Source organism: Tachyglossus aculeatus, chromosome 4, assembly GCF_015852505.1.
Source record: "Tachyglossus aculeatus isolate mTacAcu1 chromosome 4, mTacAcu1.pri, whole genome shotgun sequence".
Lineage (NCBI taxonomy): Eukaryota > Metazoa > Chordata > Mammalia > Monotremata > Tachyglossidae > Tachyglossus > Tachyglossus aculeatus.
The window spans coordinates 12,255,461-12,276,531 of record NC_052069.1 but is presented as its reverse complement, the minus strand read 5'-3'; the positions used below and the strand labels follow the sequence as shown (position 1 = coordinate 12,276,531).

Here is a 21,071-nt window from a genome sequence, read left to right as displayed (position 1 = left end):
CCTGAAACAGACCAACTTTTGAAAGCATTAAGAGAACGTCAAGAGAATTAGTGATGGCCCTTGTTAATCATTAAATTGTAATGACTCTTGCTGTAGAAGTAACCTATTCTACACAACGTTTATTGAAACATATTTCTCTAGCTTTTCTTGGTAGGAGCAAAGACCTCAATCTAAGGGAATTTAATCAACCATAATGGATCAGAATTCATATGCCTTAGACCTAAATATGCCTAAAGAATTCTCTGATGAAAAATGTTGTCAGTTACAATGACCACAAATGGTTCTGAAGGTGAACAGAGTGTTAATATTTGTTCAGTGGAGAAAATCCATGTCTCTGTTTCATTGTCCATTACTGTTCATATCCACTGAATAAGGAGGGCCTATTAGAGAAGCAGCATGGCTCAGTGGAAAGAGCCCGGGCTTTGGAGTCAGAAGTCATGGGTTCAAATCCCAGCTCCGCCAATTGTCAGCTTTGTGACTTTGGGCAAGTCACTTCACTTCTCTGTGCCTCAGTTACCTCATCTGTAAAATGGGGATTAAGACTGTGAGCCCCCCGTGGGACAACCTGATCACCTTTTAACCTCCCCTGCGCTAAGAACAGTGCTTTGCACAGAGTAAGCACTTAATAAATGCTATTATTATTATTATTATTCAGGTTTAATGAAATGAGGACTTGCATTTTAGCATTGTTCTCTAAGAAACAACAGGGCAGATCAAGGTCCCACCTGGGTTTTACTAGGAATTCACAGGAAAACAGGAGAAAAAAATAGTTTCTGCTTTTCTTCCCACTTATTTGCAGCTTATTATCAGATTTCAAAGTCACTGACATTCTGCCAGGCTGATAAGGGCGGGTAAACACACCTCTCTCCCTTCCACCAAACTCCAGTGAGCTCACCCTGGTTGCCAGGAGACCTAGGAGCCAGTATTCAGTCAATCATACTGTACTAAGCGCTTGGGAGAGTACAATAGAGCAACAGACACATTCCCTGCCCGCAACGAGCTTGTAGTTGAGAGGTATTCCTAATGTGCCCACTCTACCCACCTGCCCTGGTTCAGGCTGCTCCTGAGAGAGTTCTGGCTCAACTTTTACACCCTTCTGGTCAATCAATCAATCAATCAATGGTAGTTATTGAGAGTTTACTAAATGCAGAACGTTGTACTAAGTGCTTGGGAGAGGACGATACAACAGAATCAGCAGACACATTCCCTGCCCATAATAAGCCAGACTATGGCCAAAGCAGAGCTCCTCACCTTCCCATCCAAATCCTTTCTTTCCCATCACTGTGGACAGCACCAAAATACTATTGAATGAATGAATTATCCACCTTGCCTCACAGTCCCACAACCTTGGCGTAATTCTCGACTCAACTCTCTAATTCAACCCACGTGGCTTAGTGAATAGGGCCCCGGCCCGAGAGACAGAAGGTCATGGGTTCTAACCCCGACTCCACTACAAGCTTGTTGTGTAATCTTGAGCAAATCACTTCTTTGGACCTCAGTTACCTCATCTGTAAAATGGGGATTAAGAGTGTGAGCCCCCTGTGGGACAGGGACTGTATCCAACCTGACTGACTAACTTGTATCTATCCCAGCACTTAGAACAGTGCTTTGCATACAGTAAGTGCTTAATTCATTCATTCATTCAATCATATTTATTGAGTGCTTACTGTGTGCAGAGGACTGTACTACGCACTTGGGAAGTACAAGTTGGCAACATATAGAGATGGTCCCTACCGAACAACGGGCTCACAGTCTAGACAACAATACAAAACATATGGACAGGTGTCAAGTCATCAGAATAAATAGAAGTAAAGCTAGATGCACATCATTAACAAAATAAATAGATTAGCAAATATGTACAAGTAAAATAAATAGAGTAATAAACCTGTACAAATATATATATATATATATATATATATATATATATATATAGGTGCTGTGGGGAGGGGAAGGAGGTTAATAAATGCCATCATAAAAAAATGCCACAATTATTATTATTATTATATTCAATCTGCCACCAAATCCTGCCGGTTCGAACTTCACAATGCTGTGAAAATCCACCTTTCCTTTCCATCCACACTGCTACTACACTGAGTCTCCTTGCTAACCTCTCTGCCTCCTGTCTCTCCTACTTCAGTTCATTCATTCATTCATAATTATTGAGCACTTACTGTGTGCAGAGCACTGTACTAAGCACTTGGAAAGTACAATACAGCAATAAAGAGAGACAGACCCTGCCCACAATGGGCTCACAGTCTAGAGAGGGGATCAATGCATCAAGGCAAGTACCAGGCATCAGTGTACCTAAATAGAAGTATATATATATATATACTTCTATAGAAGTATATATATACTTCTATTTAGGTACACTGATACACTGTACACGGTATATATATATACACACACACATAAGTGCTGTGCGGTGGGAAGAGGGGAAACAAACAAAGGGAACGAGTCAGGGTGATGTGGAAGGGAGTGGGAGCAGAGAAAAAGTGGGGCTTAATCTGGGAAGGCCTTTTGGAGGAGGTGCACCTTTAATAGAACTTTGAAGGAGATTAGAGTGATTGTCTGGCAGATTTGAGGAGGGAGGGTATTCCAGGCCAGAGATAGGACATGGGCCAGGGGTCAGTGGCAAAATAGGCAAGATTGAGGCCCAGTGAGGAGGTTAGCGGCATCAGAGGAGCAGAGTGTGCAGGCTGGGATGTAGACGGAGAGAAGGGAGGTGAGGTAGGACGGGGTGAGATGATGGAAAGCTTTAATGCCAATAGTAAGGAGTTTTTGTTTGATATGGAGGTGGATAGGCAACCACTGGAGATTTTTGAGGAAGAGGGTGACATAGCTCCTACTTGGGGGGAACCAACAATAATAATAATAATAATAATAAAGATGGTATTTGTCAAGCGCTTACTATGTGCCAGGTACTGTACGAAGCGCTGGGGTGGATACAAGCAAATTGGGTTGGACACAGTCCCTGTCCCATGTGGGGCTCTCATCTTGTTGAGATGCTGTCGAGTCATCTCTGACCCACAGTGATGCCACGGACACATCTTTCCCAAAATGCCCCAACTCCTTCATTCATTCATTCATTCAATCATATTTATTGAGCGCTTACTGGGTGCAGAGCACTGTACTAAGCGCTTGGGAAGTACAAGTTGGCAACATATAGAGACTGTCCCTACCCAACAGCGGGCTCACAGTCTAGAAGGGGGAGACAGAGAACAAAACAAAGCATATTAACAAAATAAAATAAATAGAATAAATATGTACAAATTAGAGTAATAAATACATACGAAGATATATACATATATACAGGTGCTGTGGGGAGGGGAAGGAGGTAAGGCGGAGGGGTGGGGGAGGGGGAAGAGGGGGAGAGGAAGGAAGGGGCTCAGTCTGGGAAGGCCTCCTGGAGGAGGTGAGCTCTCAGTAGGGCTTTGTAGGGAACTCCTTCTGCAATCGTTCTGGTAGTGGATCCACAGAGTTCTCTTGGCAAAAATCCAGCAGTGGTTTACCACTGCCTCCTTCCGTGCAGTAAACATGAGTATCTACCCTTGACTTTCTCCCACGCCACTGTTGCCTTCCACTCGCTAGCCACTGGCCAATCTAGGAATGGAATGGGTAGGCCTCTGCTTGGCTTTCCCTCCCGTAGTCGAGACTGGTAGAGGAATCGAAACTCTCCAGGTGTGACTCTGAGAGGGGCTGTCCCTCATCATTTTCCAGATGAGGGAACTGAAGCCCAGAGAAGTCAAGTGACTTGCCCAAAGTAACAAGGCAGACAAGTGGCGGAGCCGGAATTAGAACCCATGATCCCCACTTCAGTCTATACTTCACGCTGCTGCCTGGATCATCTTTGTGCAGTAACGCTCTGGGGCATGTTACTCCCTTCCTCAAAAATCTCCGGTGGCTACCAGTCAACCTACGCATCAGGCAAAAACTCCTCACTCTCGGCTTCAAGGCTGTCCATTACCTCGTCCCCTCCTACCTCCCCTCCCTTCTCTCCTTCTCCAGCCCAGCCTGCACCCTCCACTCCTCTGCCGCTAACCTCCTCACTGGGCCTCATGCTCTCCTGTCCCGCCGTCGACCCCCGGCCCATGTCCTCCCCCCGGCCTGGAATGCCCTCCCTCCGCACATCCACCAAGCTAGTTCTCTTCCTCTCTTCAAAGCCCTACTGAGAGCTCACCTCCTCCTGGAGGCCTTCCCAGACTGAGCCCCCTCTTTCCTCTCCCCCTCCCCATCCCCCCCATCCTACCTCCTTCCCCTCCCCATAACACCTGTATATATTTTTGTACAGATTTATTACTCTATTTATTTTACTTGTACATATTTACTATTCTATTTATTTTGTTAATAATGTGCGTCTAGCTTTACTTCTATTTATTCTGATGGCCTGACACCTGTCCACATGTTTTGTTCTGTTGTCTGTCTCCCCCTTCTAGACTGTGAGCCCGCTGTTGGGTAGGGACCGTCTCTATATGTTGCCAAGTTGTACTTTCCAAGTGCTTAGTACGGTGCTTTACACACAGTAAGTGCTCAATAAATACGATTGAATGAATGAATGATCTTCTGACTCATAGGCCCATGATCCACCTACTATGCCATGCTGCTTCTCAGAGAAGCAGAAATCAGAGAAGAGTGCTGAAAAGGTGCCTTGTAAAGCAATGTTTGAACAGGAGAAACCCGAACAATGAAACAGTGCTCTGCACACAGTAAGCACTCAAATGTCAGTCATGGTGATGAGGATGATAATGATGAAGAACAGAAGTTTCGCAGAGCCTTTCAAATAGTCATAGGTTAGCAGACCCAACCCCTGTAGTGCCGCCAAGGAGGCTAGCATTGTAAAGTTGAAACCAACGTGTGGCAATGCTGAAAGCGGTCATGAATTTGGAAATTTAAAAATGCCCTTCATCTTACCTTCAAATGTTTTCAGTCGAGACCTTCTTATCAAATGCATTTGCAGGCCCACGCAACAAGTTCGGCAGTGTAGACTAATGGCTAGAAGCTGGGCCTGGAAATCAGAAGGACCTGGGTTCTAGTCCTGCCTCTGCCACTTGTCTGCTTGGTGACCTTGGGCAAGTCATTTCTCTTCTCTGTGCCTCAGTTACCTCATTTGTAGAATGGGGATTAAGACTGTGAGCCCTATGTGGCACAGTGACTGTGTCCAACCCGATTTGCTTGTATCCACCCCAGCACTTAAAACAGTGCATAGCACATTGTAAGCACTTAACAAATACCATAATTGTTATTATTATTATTATTAGGTTGAGTCTAGACTCCTGAATCCATGCCCCAGGCCCCATTCTCTCAATCAATCGTGGCTCAGTGGAAAGAACACATGCTTGGGAGTCAGAGACCATGGGTTCAAATCCCGGCTCCATCAATTGTCAGCTGTGTGACTTTGGGCAAGTCATTTAACTTCTCTGGGCCTCAGTTACCTTTCATTCATTCATTCAATCATATTTATTGAGCGCTTACTGTGTGCAGAGCACTGTACTAAGCGCTTGGGAAGTACAAGTTGGCAACATACAGAGACGGTCCTTACCCAACAGCGGGCTCACAGTCTAGAAGGGGGAGACAGACAGCAAAACAAAACATATTAACAAAATAAAATAAATAGAATAAATATGTACAAGTAAAATAGCTCATCTGGAAAATGGAGATAAAGACTGTGAGCCCCACGTGGGACAACCTGATCACCTTGTATCCTCCCCAGCGCTTAGAACAGCGCTTTGCAAGCAGAAAGCACTTAATAAATGCCACCATCATTATTATTATTGTTAATCAGTCAATCAGTCAATTGATCATCAATAGTATTTCTCGCACACTTATGGCAAGTGGCAGAGCAGGGATTAAAACCCAAGTCCTCTGTATCCACTAGGCCACACTGCTTCTCTACTGCTGCCAGCGTCCGGCTATCATTCCTTCCCAGCCTCAGCTCGGGATTCACCTTCCTCACCTATTCTTCTTCATACTGACTTTCCTGAAAAAGCACCCTATAAAACAGAACATTGGCTGCTTTGAAGATCTCTTACAATCTTGAGTTACAACCCTTCAGGAGAAATGATGCAAAACCTTAGCATCAATTATTTAAACACAACCCTGGCCCTTTCACTGACTCATTGCAGCTTCCTACTTGAATCAAGATGAATTAACACTGTGCGGGCAGCCGCTAAAATTTCGCTGCAAAATCAGAGCAGGAAAAATCCAAGTCGGAACGTTTCTTTGACCTTCATGCACCTTCATAGAACACCAGCGAAGGTTAACGCACTGGTCCCATGCCTGCCTGTATTTTTAAATTTTCTTTCAAGCTTCCTGAAGACTAAGCTTGTTGTGACAGGGAACGTGTCTGTTTATTGTTATAGTGTACTCTCCCAAGCGCTTAGTACAGTGCTTTGTACACAAGCACAGTAAGCACTCAATAAATATGATCAAACGAATGAATGACTACTGCCGAAAAGCAGAGTGGCTTTGTAGAAAAGTAGCGTGGCTTAGTGGAAAGACCATGGGCTTGGGAGTCAGAGGACAAGGGTTCTAATCCCGGCTCCACCACTTGTCTGCTGTGTGACTTTGGGCAAACCACTTAACTTCTCTGTGCCTCAGTTACCTCTTCTGTAAAAATGGGGACTAATAATAATAATAATGATGGTATTTGTTAAGTGTTTACTATGTGCCAAGTGCTTAACTGTTCTAAGCACTGGGGAGGAAACAAGGTAATCAGGTTGTCCCACGTGGGGCTCAATCTTAATCCCCATTTTACAGATGAGGGAACTGAGGCACAGAGAATTTGTGACTCATCTGAAATAACACAGATCAGAACCTATGACCTCTGACTCCCAAGCCCACACGCTTTCCGCTGAGCCACGCTGCTTCTCTTAAGACTGTGAGCCCCAGGTGGGACAACTTGATTACCTTGTATCTACCCCAACACTTAGAAGAGTGCTTGGCATATAGTAAGCACTTAAATACCATTATTATTATTATTATTACTTTGACAGCCCAGTAGCACCAAGGGCAAGTTAATGATACAACTGAAAGTTGATATCTAATAATGTACTTTTGTGTGGATCCTGAATATTTTATGGGAATTTTCCAACTCCAGATTATTTTTAAAATGAGGGTCAGGATGGGTGGGTGGGATCAGGTGCAGTTTTTCTGGTTTTATACTGGACCACATTGTTCTCAGGCCAGTACAACCACGGCACCTTTAGGTCCGGGATTTTTATTTTTGCCATCCAGTTTCCCTCCACTTGGCTCTTATTGCCGAGTGCCGTGGCTCAGAAGTGGTGACTGTGTTTAAGGGAATCTAGTAGGGAACTGCAATGGCCCCATGGTCAGCAAAGGACACAAGAACATGATGAACAACTACATAGGCTCTGTTTTGGGGTTTTTTTTCAATTGTACTCATTAACCATTTACTATGTGCCAGACATTGTCCTAAGCACTGGGATGGATACAAGCAAATCGGGTTGTACACAGTCCCTGTGCCACACAGGGCTCAGAATCTTAATCTGCGTTTTAAAGATGAGGTCACTGAGGCCCAGAAAAGTGAACTGACTTACCCAAGGGCTCCCAGCAGACAAGTGGTAGAACTGGGATTAGAACCCAGATCTTTCTTACTCTCAGGCCTATACTCCATCCATTAGGCCACACTCCTTCCTTTGAAGCAGGTCAGTAAACTCCCACAAAGGGACCTTGTTCCATGAGCCCATATGATACCCCTACTTCATTCAATCTTATTTATTGAGCTCTTGTGTGCAAAGCACTAAACTAAGTGCTTGGGAGAGTACAATAGAACAATAAACAAACTGTTCTGGACTCTCAAAGGGGTGGCTGGATATCCTTAGAGCTATCAATTTGGCAAGCTTAGGCCATCCTTGCACTTAGTGGAGCAAGTATGATACTTGGGTTCTAGTCTTAGCTCTGCCCATGGGAACTTAGACAATGATAGTAATACTACTAGTAAAAATAATAACAGTAAGTTGCTGTATTTCTTAAGTGTTTACTATGAGCAGCATGGCCTAGTGGATAGAGGACGGGCCTGGGAATCAGAAGGACCTAGGTTCTAATCCCGACTCTGCCACATGTCTCCTATGTGACCTTGGGCAAGTCACTTCACTTTGTGCGTCAGTTACCTCATCTGTAAAATGGGGAATGAAATTGTGACAGGGGCTATGTCCAACCTGATTTGCTTGTATCCACCCCAGCACTTAGTACATAGTGCTTAACAAATACCATGATTAGTATTATTATTACCAAGCACTCTACTAAGCACTGGGGTAGATACAAGATAAGAAGGCTACACACAGTCCCTGCCTCATATGTAGCTTACAGTCTAGTAGAGGAGGGAGAACAGGTATTTAATCCCCATTTTACAGAGGAGGACCGTAAGACACAGACAGGTTAAGTGACTTCCTTAGGTCACACAGCATGTTAGTGTCCGAGCAAGGATTAGAACGCAGGTCTCCAACTTCCTGGCCCATGCTCTTTCCACCAAGTTACCCTGCTTCTCTTAATGTCACCCAAGTCACTTAACTTCTGGGTGCCTCAGTTTCCTCACCCATAAAAGGTGGACAGTGATACACACTTCTAACTTCTTCTTAAACTGTTGGGAAGGGAACATGCCTGATTTGATTGCCCCATACTTGTCCCAGTGCCTAGCACAGTGTTTAGGATATAGAAGACTCTAAGCTCCTGACTGTAAGCTTGATGTGGGCAGGGACCATGTCTATTGGTTTATTGACTATTTCCAAGCACTAAGTACATTGCTCTGCATGCATTAAAGTAGTCAATCAATATGATCGATTGATTAATTGATACCATGCATGTGGAATAAATGCCACCTTTATGGTCTCTAGCAGTTCTTGGGAAAAAACACTTTTGGGCAAAGTATGGGGGTACGGGTGAAACATTCTTAAGTGCTTACTATGTACCAGGCATTATACTAAGCTCTGGGGTGGATACAAGCAAATCGGCCTGGAGGCAGTGGGGCTCACAGTCTCAATCCCCATTTTCCAGATGAGGTAACTGAGGCACAGGCAAGTGAAGTGATTTGCCCAAGGTCACACAGCAGGCAAGTAAAATGGGGATTAAGATTGTGAGCACCACGTGGGATAACCTGATCACCTTCTATCCCCCCAGGGCTTAGAACAGTGCTTTGCACATAGTAAGCGCTTAACAATTACCATCATCATTATTAACCTTTTAGACTGTGAGCCCACTGTTGGGTAGGGACTGTCTCTATATGTTGCCAACTTGTACTTCCCAAGCGCTTAGTACAGTGCTCTACACACAGTAAGTGCTCAATAAATACGATTGATTGATTGATTGATTGGCCGAGCCGGGATTAGAACCCATGACCTTCTGAGTTCCAGGCCTGTGCTCTATCCACTGGGCCATGCTGCTTCTCAATAGAAGTAGAGAGGGCTGGTCATGTGTCATTACCATTATGACCAAGATTTCTTTCAGTGAGGTTCCAACATGTAAGAGAATAGGAAATTATAGAAGATAGAGAGAAAGGGGAAAAAGATGACCAGATCATAGTGAGGCATTAAAAAAAACCTCAGTAACTCAATAATAATAGTAATGGTATTTGTTAAGTGTTTACTACATGCCGAGCACTGTTCTAAGCACTGGGGTAGATACAAGGAAATCAGGTTGTCCCACATGGGGCTCACACTCTTAATTCCCATTTTACAGATGAGGTAACTGAGGCACAGAAAAGTTAAGTGACTGCTCAAGGTCACACAGCAGACATGTGGCAGAGCTGGGATTAATAGTGGCAATTATTAAGTGCTCACTATGTGACAGACACTGTACTTAGCACTGGGGTGGATACAAGCTAATCAGGTTGAATAGAGTCCCTGTCCCACATGGGGCTCACAGTCTTCATCCCCATTTTACAGATGAGGTAACTGAGGCACAGAAGTTAAGTGACTTGTCCGGGGTCATTCATTCATTCAATCGTATTTATTAAGCGCTTACTGTGTGCAGAGCACTGTATTAAGCGCTTGAGAAGTACAAGTTGGCAACACATAGAGACAGTCCCTACCCAACGATGGGCTCATAGTCTAGAGACTATGGTTATGGTTGTACATATTTATTACTCTATTTATTTATTTATTTATTTATTTTACTTGTACATTTCTATCCTACTTATTTTATTTTGTTGATATGTTTGGTTCTGTTCTCTGTCTCCCCCTTTTAGACTGTGAGCCCACTGTTGGGTAGGGACTGTCTCTATGTGATGCCAATTTGTACTTCCCAAGCGCTTAGTACAGTGCATAGTAAGCGCTCAATAAATACGATTGATTGATTGATTGATTGATAGAGAGGTCACACAGCAGACAAGTGGTGGAGCAGGAATTAGAACCCAGGTCCTTCTAACTCCTAGATCCATGCTGTATATACTAGACCACACTGCTTCTCGTGGGATCTTCCAACTTTGTCTTACTGTTTTTCAAAATACATTTTTCACTTCACTAAGATGGTCCAACCTCCGACAGACAGCAGGGATTTTCTTCAATGGAAGACCAGAGTTGGCCCTGAGAGAGATTAAATATTGGAAAACAACTTTTTTTCATGATGGGAACTTATACAAAGATTGAAGAAATTGTCATAGTCTAGACCTTAATTAAGTAATGTTTCCATATTTCTAAAACATGTCTTTTTTTTTTAAACTGGCATCTCTGGAGCCTTATTGTCTTTAGACCAAAAGTTTTCACTGAAGGTGGTTTGCTCGGTGTCAAACCAAAAACAAAATGATCATCAGCGACATCCTGTTTAATTCAAGTTCAACCCTTAATCCACCTTCAGTCAGTTTGGAAACATGATACTTTTAAGAGATATAAATAAACTGATTCAGTGAGTTGTAAAGTTGCTCAGTTAATTTGAGACTATGACTTGCCCTAATTTGTCAATCACAAAAATACAAAGGAACTACAAAGATATTTAATTTGAACATGTAATTTTCAGTTTTCTCCAAAAAGGGATTTGTAAAAATTCTCATTGTATTTTTAGCCCAGTCTAGCAATTCAGCAACATTCTAAAAAGAAACTATTTTTAGTGTCAGAGAATGCCAAGCTTTTCATATAAATTCATAATGTATGATGTAACATTCACTAAGAGCTTTTATGCATGTTTTTATAAAAAAATTCAAAAACTGATGCTTTTACCTAGGTGTAGGATGGTGTGTTTTCCCAATTGCCGGGTTGGAAGTCAGATATTCTGAGATAATAATAATAATAATAATAATAATAATAAATTGTGGCATTTGTTAAGTGCCTACTACCAAGCACTGTCCTAAGTGCTGTGGTAGTTACAAGATAATCAGTTCCCACTTGGGGCTCACAGTCTAAATAGGAGGAAGAACAGGCATCATATCATACAGTGAAGCAGTGCGGTTCAGTGGAAAGAGCGCAGGGTTGGGAGTCAGAGGTCATGGGTTCTAATTCCGGCTCCGCCACTTATCAGCTGTGTGACTTTGGGCAAGTCACTTCACTTCTCTGTGCCTCAGTTACCTCATCTGGAAAATGAGGATTAAGACTGTGCGCCCCATGTGGGACAACCTGATTACCTTGTATCTCCCCCAGCGCTTAGAACAGTGTTTGGCACATAGTAAGCACTTAATAAATACCAAAATTATTATTATCATTATTATTATTATTATTATTATTATTATTATTATATCCCCACTCTGCAGATGAGGGAACTGAGACCCAGAGAAGTTAACTGACTTCTAGACTGTGAGTCCACTGTTGGGTAGGGACTGTCTCTTTATGTTGCCAACTTGTTCTTCCCAAGCGCTTAGTACAGTGCTCTGCACACCGTAAGCGCTCAATAAATACAATTGATTGATTACCCATGGTCACACAACAGGCTAGTAGCAGAGGCAGGATTAGAACTCAGGTCCTCTGATAAAGAGCTTGATAAAGAGCAATGACCCATTAAGCAACACTGCTTCAGAGCTTCTATTTCTGACTATTATTGGATTTCCCACATATTTTGAACTTGCAATTAACATAGAACCACAGAGTAGGTGGTATATTTAGAAGTTGCTTTTGATCTCCCTCGAGGTAATTCAATTGCTAGAGAGGGAAAGCATGAGATTGGGAGTCAGAATACAATCAATGGTATTTATTGAGATCTTATGGGGGGCAGAGCACTATACTACTACTAATAATAATTATTATGGTATTTGTTGAGCATTTACTATGTGCCAGGCACTGTACTAGATACAGATTGGGTTGGGCACAGTCCCTGTTCCATGTGGGGGCTCAAACAGTCTTAATCCTCACTTTACAGATTCATTCATTCAATCGTATTTATTGAGCGCTTACTGTGTGCAGAGCACTGTATTAAGCGCTTGGGAAGTACAGGTTTACAACATATAGAGACGGTTCCTACCCAACAATGGGCTCGCAGTCTAGAAGGGGGAGACACACAATCTTTGCGACTGACATAATTAGACTGGAATCTCTAGACTAGAAGCTGATCCAGCAGACCATAAGCTCACTGTGGGCAGGAAAAGTATCCGCCAATTCTGTTGTAATTATAACAATAATAATAATGATTATGATATCTGTTAAGAGCTTACTATGTGCTAAGCACTGTAGACACAAGGGGCTCACACTTTTAATCCCCATTCTACCGATGAGGTAACTGAGGCACCGAGAAGTGAAGTGACTTCAAGGCTTTCCATCCCCTCGCCCCCTCCTACCTCACCTCCCTTCTCTCCTTCTCCAGCCCAGCCCACACCCTCCGCTCCTCTGATGAGGTAAAGTGGTACAGATACCCACCCCAGTGGTTAGTACAATGCCTGGCACACAGTCAGCACTTTAGCAAATAACATTAGTATTATTATTATTATTGTTATTATTATTAATCCCCATTTTAGAGAAGAGAAAACTGAGGCCCAGAGAAGTGAAACTACTTGTCCAAGGTCACACAGCTGACAAGTGGAGGAGCCAGGATTAGAAACCATGACCTTCTGACTCCCAGGAACGTGCTCTAACCACTATACCATGTTGCTGCTCCTGCTTGGGAGAGTACAATACAAGAGAGTTGGTAATAATAATAATAATTATTATTATTATTATGGTATGTTAGTATTTGTTAAGTGCTTATTATTTTTCAAGCACTGCTCTAAGAATTGTGGTAGACAAAAGTTAATCAGGTTTGACACAGTCCCTGCCCCACATGGGGCTCAAAGTCGAAGTAAGAGCGAGAACATAAACTGAATCCCCATTTTACAGATGACGAAACTACAGCACAGACAAGAGACTTGCCCAAGGTCACAGCAGACAATTGGCAGAGCTGAGATTAGAAGCCGGGTCCTCTGCTTCCCAGTCCCACAATCTTTCCATTAGGCCACACTCCTTTCCTAGAAACATTCCCTGTCCACAAGAAGCTCACAATCTAGACAGAAGGGTTCAAGTTGTTGTTGGGTTTTTTTATGGTCTTTGTTAAGCACTTACTATTCATTCATTCATTCAATCGTATTTATTGAGCACTAACTGTGTACAGAGCACTGTACTAAGCACTTGGGAAGTACAAGTTGGCAGCATATAGAGACAGTCCCTACCCAATAACAGGCTCACAGTCTAGAAGAGGGAGACAGGCAACAAAACAAAACATGTGGACAGATGTCAAGTCATCAAAATAAATAGAAAAATATGGAACGCTTCACGAATTTATGTGCCAGGAGCCATACTAAGTGCAGCGGTAGATACAAGCTAATCCGGTTGGACACAGTCCCTGACCCAAATGGGGCTCACAGTGTTAATCCTCATTTTACAGGTGAGGTAACAGAGGCAGAGAGAAGGGAAGTGACTAGCCCAAGGTCACACAGAAGACAAATGGCAGAGCCGGGATTTGAACCCAGCTCCCCTGGCTCCTAGGGCCGTGCTCCATGTACTAGGCCTGGGCCTGGGAATCAGAAGGTCATGGGTCTAATCCTGGATCTGCCAATTGTCTGATGTGTGACCTTGGGCAAGTCACTTCATTTCTCTGTGCCTCAGTTACCTCATCTGTAAAGTGGGGATTGAGTCTGTGAGCCCCATGTTGGGCAGGGACTGTGTCCAAACCAATTTGCTTATACCCACCCCAGTGGCTAGTACAATGCCTGGCATGCAGTCAGCACTTTAACAAATCATCATCATCATCAATCGTAGTTATTGAATGCTTACTGTGTGCAGAGCACTGTACTAAGCACTTGGGAAGTACAAGCTGGCAACATATAGAGACAGTCCCTACCCAATAGTGGGCTCACAGCACAGTATTATTATTATTATTATTATTAACATTAACATTATTATCCCTCCCCATCCCCTGACCTTACCTCCTTCCCCTCCCCACAGCACTTGTATATATGTTTGTACGTATTTATTACTCTATTTATTTATTTTATTTGTACATGTTTATTCTATTTATTTTATTTTGTTAATATGTTCTGTTTTGTTCTCTGTCTCCCCCTTCTAGACTGTGAGCCCGCTTTTGGGTAGGGACCGTCTCTATATGTTGCCCATTTGTACTTCCCAAGCGCTTAGTACAGTGCTCTGCACACAGTAAGCGCTCAATAAATGTGATTGAATGAATGAATGAATTAATTAATTAATCCCCATTTTACAGAAGAGGAAACTGAGGCCCAGAGAAGTGAAGTGACTTGCCCAAGGACACACAGCAGACAAGTGGCAGAGATGGGATTAGAACCCAGGTCCTTCTGAGTCCCAGGCCGGTGCTCTACCGTTAGGTCACACTGCTTCCATATACGACAGACCCATCCCCCCACCAGCCACTTTCCAGCTGTGTGACTTTGGGCAAGTCACTTCACTTCTCGGTGCCTCAGTGACCTCGTCTGTAAAATGGGGATTGAGACTGTGAGCCCCACGTGGGATCAACCTGATTACCCCGTATCTACCCCAGCGCTTAGAACCGGGCTCAGCACGTAGTAAGTGCCTCACAAATACCAACATTATTATTATTAAAATCTCATCTCCTCCTTGAAGCCTGCCAATCAATTGATCATAGTTATTGAACCTTTACTGTGTGCGGAGCGCTGTACTAAGCGCTTTGGAGGGTACGCGACAGCAGAGTTGGTAAATAATGTACCCTGACTGTGCCCTGATCAAGTCCTCATTTCCCCCTGCTCCCTTTCCCTTCTGCCTCCTTCTCTCCTTCTCCAGCCCAGCCTGCACCCTCTGCTCCTCTGCCGCCGCTCACCTCCTCACTGGGCCTCGTTCTCGCCTGTCCCGCCGTCGACCCCCGGCCCTCATCCTACCTCTGGCCTGGATGCCCTCCCTCCTCAAATCCACCAAACAATCACTCTTCCCCGCTTCAAAGCCCTCCTGAAGGCTCACCTCCTCCAGGAGGCCTTCCCAGACTAAACTCCCCTTTTCCTCTGCTCCCCTCCCCACCGCCCCGACTCATTCCCTTTATCCCCCCGCAACAGCACTTGTGGCAGCGTGGCTCAGTGGAAAGAGCCCGGGCTTTGGAGTCAGAGGTCGTGGGTTCAAATTCCCGGCTCTGCCAATTGTCAGCTGTGTGTCTTTGGGAAAGTCACTTAACTTCTCTGAGCCTCAGTTCCCTCATCTGTAAAATGGGGATTAAGACTGTGAGCCCCACGTGGGACAACCTGATCACCTTGTATCCTCCCCAGTGCTTAGAACAGTGCTTTGCACATAGTAAGTGCTTAACAAATACCATTATCACTATTATTATATCTGAGCCTCAGTTACCTCATCTGTAAAATGGGGATTAAGACTGTGAGCCCCACTTTGGACAACCTGATCACCTTGTATCCTCCCAGTGCTTAGAACAGCGCTTTGCACATACTAAGCGCTTAATAAATACCATTATTACTATTATTATATCTGAGCCTCAGTTACCTCATCTGTAAAATGGAGATTAAGACTGTGAGCCCCATGTGGGGCAGCCTGATCACCTCGTATCCTCCCCAGTGCTTAGAACAGTGCTTTGCACATAGTAAGCGCTTAACAAATACCGTTATTACTATTATTATATCTGAGCCTCAGTTCCCTCATCTGTAAAGTGGGGATTAAGACTGTGAGCCCCACGTGGGACAACCTGATCACCTTGTATCCTCCCCAGCGCTTAGAACAGTGCTTTGCACATAGTAAGCGCTTAACAAATACTATTATTACTATTATTATATCTGCCCTACAGTTAAATGTCCTTTTCACATTCTCCTTCTATTAGGAAAAGAATTTATAAAATGATTTATCGATAGGAATTTTTTCTCTGAATGGAGACCTGGTTTTGTGTTGCAACCTAATACTAAGCACTGCATAGGAACTAAGATGATAAATTAAATAAAAATACATAGCTGCATTTGTTATTTTGCGGGGTAAAAGACTTGCTTGAGAGTTTCCAGGTTCTCTGTGATTTTGGTTAGCATGGAGGCAGAGAAGCAGCATGGCTTAGTGGAAAGAGCCCAAGCTTAGGACTCAGAGGGCATGGGTTCTAATCCCACCTCTGCCACTTGTCAGCTGTGTGACTTTGGGCAAGTCACTTAACTTCTCTGGGCCTCAGTTCCCTCATCTGTCAAATGGGGATGAAGACTGTGAGCCCCATGTGGGACAACCTGATCACCTTGTATCTGCCCCAGTGCTTAGAGCAGTGCTTGACACATAGTAAGCGCTTAACAAAAACCATCATGATCATTATTATAAGTTTAGCTAGAGAAGAACGGTTATAAAATTGTTTTCATTTTTTTCTTATATCAATTTTTTAAACCCTTTTGGTAGGAAAATTGGGACTCCAACTGTCAGTCAATCAATCAGTCAGTGGTATTTGTAGAGCACTTCTTGAGTGCCAAGCCTTGTATTAAACACTTGGGAGAGTACAAGAGAAGGAAGATACTTGTTTCCTAGGAAAAGAAACATAAAAATATTTCACTGGGTTTTGTGCACTAGTTTCGAGCAATTCCTAAATAAATGTCTTCACATTTGCCAGATTTCCACCTGCTGAGTGAAATCTTTGGGTTTCTTTTTTTTGTTTTTTATAATTTCCCTACAGAAAGGCTTGGAGACGTATTGCTTCCTGGTGTTTGCTGCGATCTGCATAATAGGAGCCGTTTATTTCTATTTTGTTCTGCCGGAAACCAAGAACAAGACTCTTGCAGAAATCAGTTTGCAGTTTGCCAAGAGAAACAAGACACATTTAGTCGAGGAGACAACAGAAGACCCCGTGCCCGAAGGAAAAGCCAATGAGAACTCCAACAAGGACTCTTCTTCTACCCTGGACAATCATGCCCAAAACAAGATCATCTGAAGTCTCTCTCTCTCTCTCTTTCTCTCTCTCACACACACTAGGGATCAAAGGGAAGCCTGTTCTTCCATTTTGGAAAGACTAGGGTGCCCCCACAATATGTATGTAATGTTCAGTGTTAATAAAATAGAATGGTCATACCATTTTGATTTGCCTCACTGCTGATTGCCCGGGTTTCCTCTATCAATCAATCAATCAATCGTATTTATTGAGCACTTACTATGTGCAGAGCACTGTACTAAGCACTTGGGAAGTACAAATTGGCAACACATAGAGACAGCCCCTACCCAACAGTGGGCTCACAGTCTAAAAGGGGGAGACAGAGAACAGAACCAAACATACCAACAAAATAAAATAAATAGGATAGAAATGTACAAGTAAAATAAATAAATAAATAAATAAACAGAGTAATAAATATGTACAACCATATATACATATATACAGGTGCTGTGGGGAAGGGAAGGAGGTAAGATGGGGGGATGGAGAGGGGGACGAGGGGGAGAGGAGGGAAGGGGCTCAGTCTGGGAAGGCCTCCTGGAGGAGATGAGCTCTCAGCAGGGCCTTGAAGGGAGGAAGAGAGCTAGCTTGGCGGATGGGCAGAGGGAGGGCATTCCAGGCCAGGGGGATGACGTGGGCCGGGGGTCGACGGCGGGACAGGCGAGAACGAGATACAGTGAGGAGATTAGCGGTGGAGGAGCGGAGGTTGCAGGCTGGGCAGTAGAAGGAGAGAAGGGAGGTGAGGTAGGAGGGGGCGAGGTGATGGACAGCCTTGAAGCCCAGGGTGAGGAGTTTCTGCTTGATGCGCAGATTGATTGGTAGCCACTGGAGATTTTTGAGGAGGGGAGTAATATGCCCAGAGCGTTTCTGGGCAAAGATAATCCGGGCAGCAGCATGAAGTATGGATTGAAGTGGAGAGAGACACGAGGATGGGAGATCAGAGAGAAGGCTGGTGCAGTAGTCCAGACGGGATAGGATGAGAGCTTGAATGAGCAGGGTAGCAGTTTGGATGGAGAGGAAAGGGCGGATCTTGGCAATGTTGCGGAGACTAGACTGGAAGCTTGTTGTGGGCAGTCAGTCAGTCAGTTAATCCTATTTATTGAGCACTTACTGTGTGCAGAGCACTGTACTAAGTGCTTGGGAGAGTACAGCAGAACAATATAACAGACACATTCCCTGCCCACAAAGATCTACAGTCTAGAGGGGAAGACAGACATTAATGTAAATAAATGACAGATATGGACTTGAGTGCTGTGGAGCTGGGAGGGGGGAATGAATAAAGGAAGCAAGTCAGGGTGACGCAGGTGGAAGTGGGAGAAAAGGGAAGGATGGCTTATTCATTCAATCATATTTATTGAGCGCTTACTGTGTGCAGAGCACTGTACTAAGCGCTTGGGAAGTACAAGTTGGCAACATATAGAGATGGTCCCTACCCAACAGCGGGCTCCCAGTCTAGATGGCTTAGTCAGTGAAGGTCTCTTGGGAGAGTTAAGCTTTCAAGGTGAGGAAAGTAATTTTTGGAATTTTTACATTGCACTTTCCCAGTAATAATGATGATTGTGGCATTTGTTTAGCCCTTACTATGTGCCAGGCACTGTACTGAGCACCAGGGTGGATATAAGCAAATCGGGTTGGACACAGTCCCTGTGCTACAGGGGGCTCACAGTCTCAATCTCCATTTTACAGATGAGGTAGCTGAGGCACAGAAACGTTAAGTGACTTGCCCACACAGCTGACAGCTGGCGCAGCCGGAATTTGAACCCATGACCTCTGACTCCAAAGCCCAGGCTCTTTGCACTGAGCCACACTGCTTGTCCACACTGCTTTAGTACAGTGCTCTGCACGCAGTAAGCATTCAATAAATGTGAATGATTATTGGTTTGATTTTTTTTCTAGAAGTTTGGAACTGAACTGTGTTTCTTTGCTGCCTGTTTTTCTCCCAATCACATCTCATCCGAGACTATTTCTCCCCATCACAACATCCCATCCAAGAATAGGGTATCCCTAGATTGCCAAGCCCATTTCGATTGGTTTCCACAACTGATTGAGGAGGAATGTGAACTCAGAAAAGACCACACAATTACAAATCCAACAACATTAATAATACTCTTCCTTGGCCCTCATCTAGACATGAGTATTGCATTGTACAAGAAATTATTTGACTTTTCCTTTCCAAATTTTTTTGTGTGTCTCCCACATAAGTGAATTACACCCTTATGAGCAGAGACCATGCCACTTCCGTATTCTGGATTTAGTGAAGGCAATTAATAAATTGTGGAGCTTTTTAATAGGGGAACATACTGCATTGAAGGAAAAGGTAAATCTTGGGTCTGTAGAAAGCATTCTGACCCCAGGTGAACATCATAGCAGATCCACTGTTGGCTACACCCCTGAAAGAGTCAGTAGTGAAGCAACGTGGCTCAGTGGAAGGAGCCTGGGCTTTGGGGTCAGAGGTCATGGGCTCAAATCCCGGCTCTGTCAATTGTCAGCTGGGTGACTTTGAGCAACTCACCTAACTTCTCTTTGCCTCAGTTACCTCATCTGTAAAAATGGGGATTAAGACTGTAAGCCCTGCATGGGACAAGCTGATCGCCTTGTATCCCCCCAGTGCTTAGAACAGTGATTTGAACATAGTAAGTGCTTAACAAATACCATTATTATTATTATTATTATTATTATTATTATTATTATTATTATTACCAGTCGTGAGCATTGGGAATTAGCAGAGCTAATTCTGAGAACTGGAACCTTGGTCACCCGATACTTGCCCGGCTCTGCCACTTGTCTGTTGTCTGATCTTGGGCAAGTCATTTCACTTCTCTGTGCCTCAGTTACCTCATCTGAGCATTTCCCTAGGGAGACCTAGCTCTCCTCCCCACTCTCTCCGGAGTCAAAGATGTTCTCCTCCAGGACACTCATCGCTCGGACTCCCGCTGTGTCGGACAGGAGGAGCTGCCAGAATTGTCCCCGCCGCCTCCTCCTTGCCCTCGCCTCCAGATGAGCATCCCACACACAAACGCACTCACTCGCTCATTCCACCCTCACAGTCAATCCGTCACCAAATCCTGTCGGTCTCACCTTCACAACATCACTGAAATCAGCCCTTTCCTCTCCATCCAAACTACAACCGTGTGAATCCAAGCATTTATCCCAGCCCGCCTTGATTACAGCATCAACCTCCTTACTGGCCTCCTTGCCTCCTGTCTCTCCCCTCTCCAGTCCATACCTCATTCTTCTGCCTGGATCACTGGGTTAAAAAGAACAGTAATAACAATAATAATAATAATAATAATAATGGCATTTGTTACTATGTGCTTAGCACTGTTCTTCCCAAGCTCTTAGTACAGTGCTTTGCACACAGTAAGCGCTCAATAAATACAATTGAATGAATGAATCCCCCCCACCTCACCTCCTTCCCCTCCCCACAGCCCCTGTATATATGTTTGTACAGATTTATTACTCTATTTTACTGGTACATATTTACCATTCTATTTATTTTATTTTGTTAATATGTTTTGTTTTGTCGTCTGTCTCCCCCTTCTAGACTGTGAGCCCGTTGTTGGGTAGGGACCGTCTCTATATGTTGCCAACTTGGACTTCCGAAGCGCTTAGTAGAGTGCTCTGCACACAGTAAACGCTCAATAAATATGATTGAATGAATGAATCCCCCCGCCTTACCTCCTTCCCCTCCCCACAGCCCCTGTATATATGTTTGTACATATTTATTAATCTTATTTATTTTACTTGAACATACTTACTATTCTATTTATTTTATTTTGTTAGTATGTTTTGTTTTG

General features: G+C 43.9%; 1 protein-coding gene across 3 annotated transcripts in view; it reads left to right on the top strand.

Moving 5' to 3' along the window:
* The window catches only part of SLC2A9 (solute carrier family 2 member 9), a 352,960-nt gene extending 335,534 nt beyond the window's left edge, over positions 1-17,426 (top strand). For all 3 annotated transcript variants that reach the window (XM_038745103.1, XM_038745104.1, XM_038745102.1), the window contains one exon: positions 17,026-17,426. In XM_038745103.1, coding sequence (XP_038601031.1) covers positions 17,026-17,280 — 255 coding nt within the window. In that variant the 3' untranslated portion in view covers positions 17,281-17,426. The remainder of the gene's footprint in view (positions 1-17,025) is intronic.
* The last annotated feature ends 3,645 nt before the right edge of the window (positions 17,427-21,071 follow it).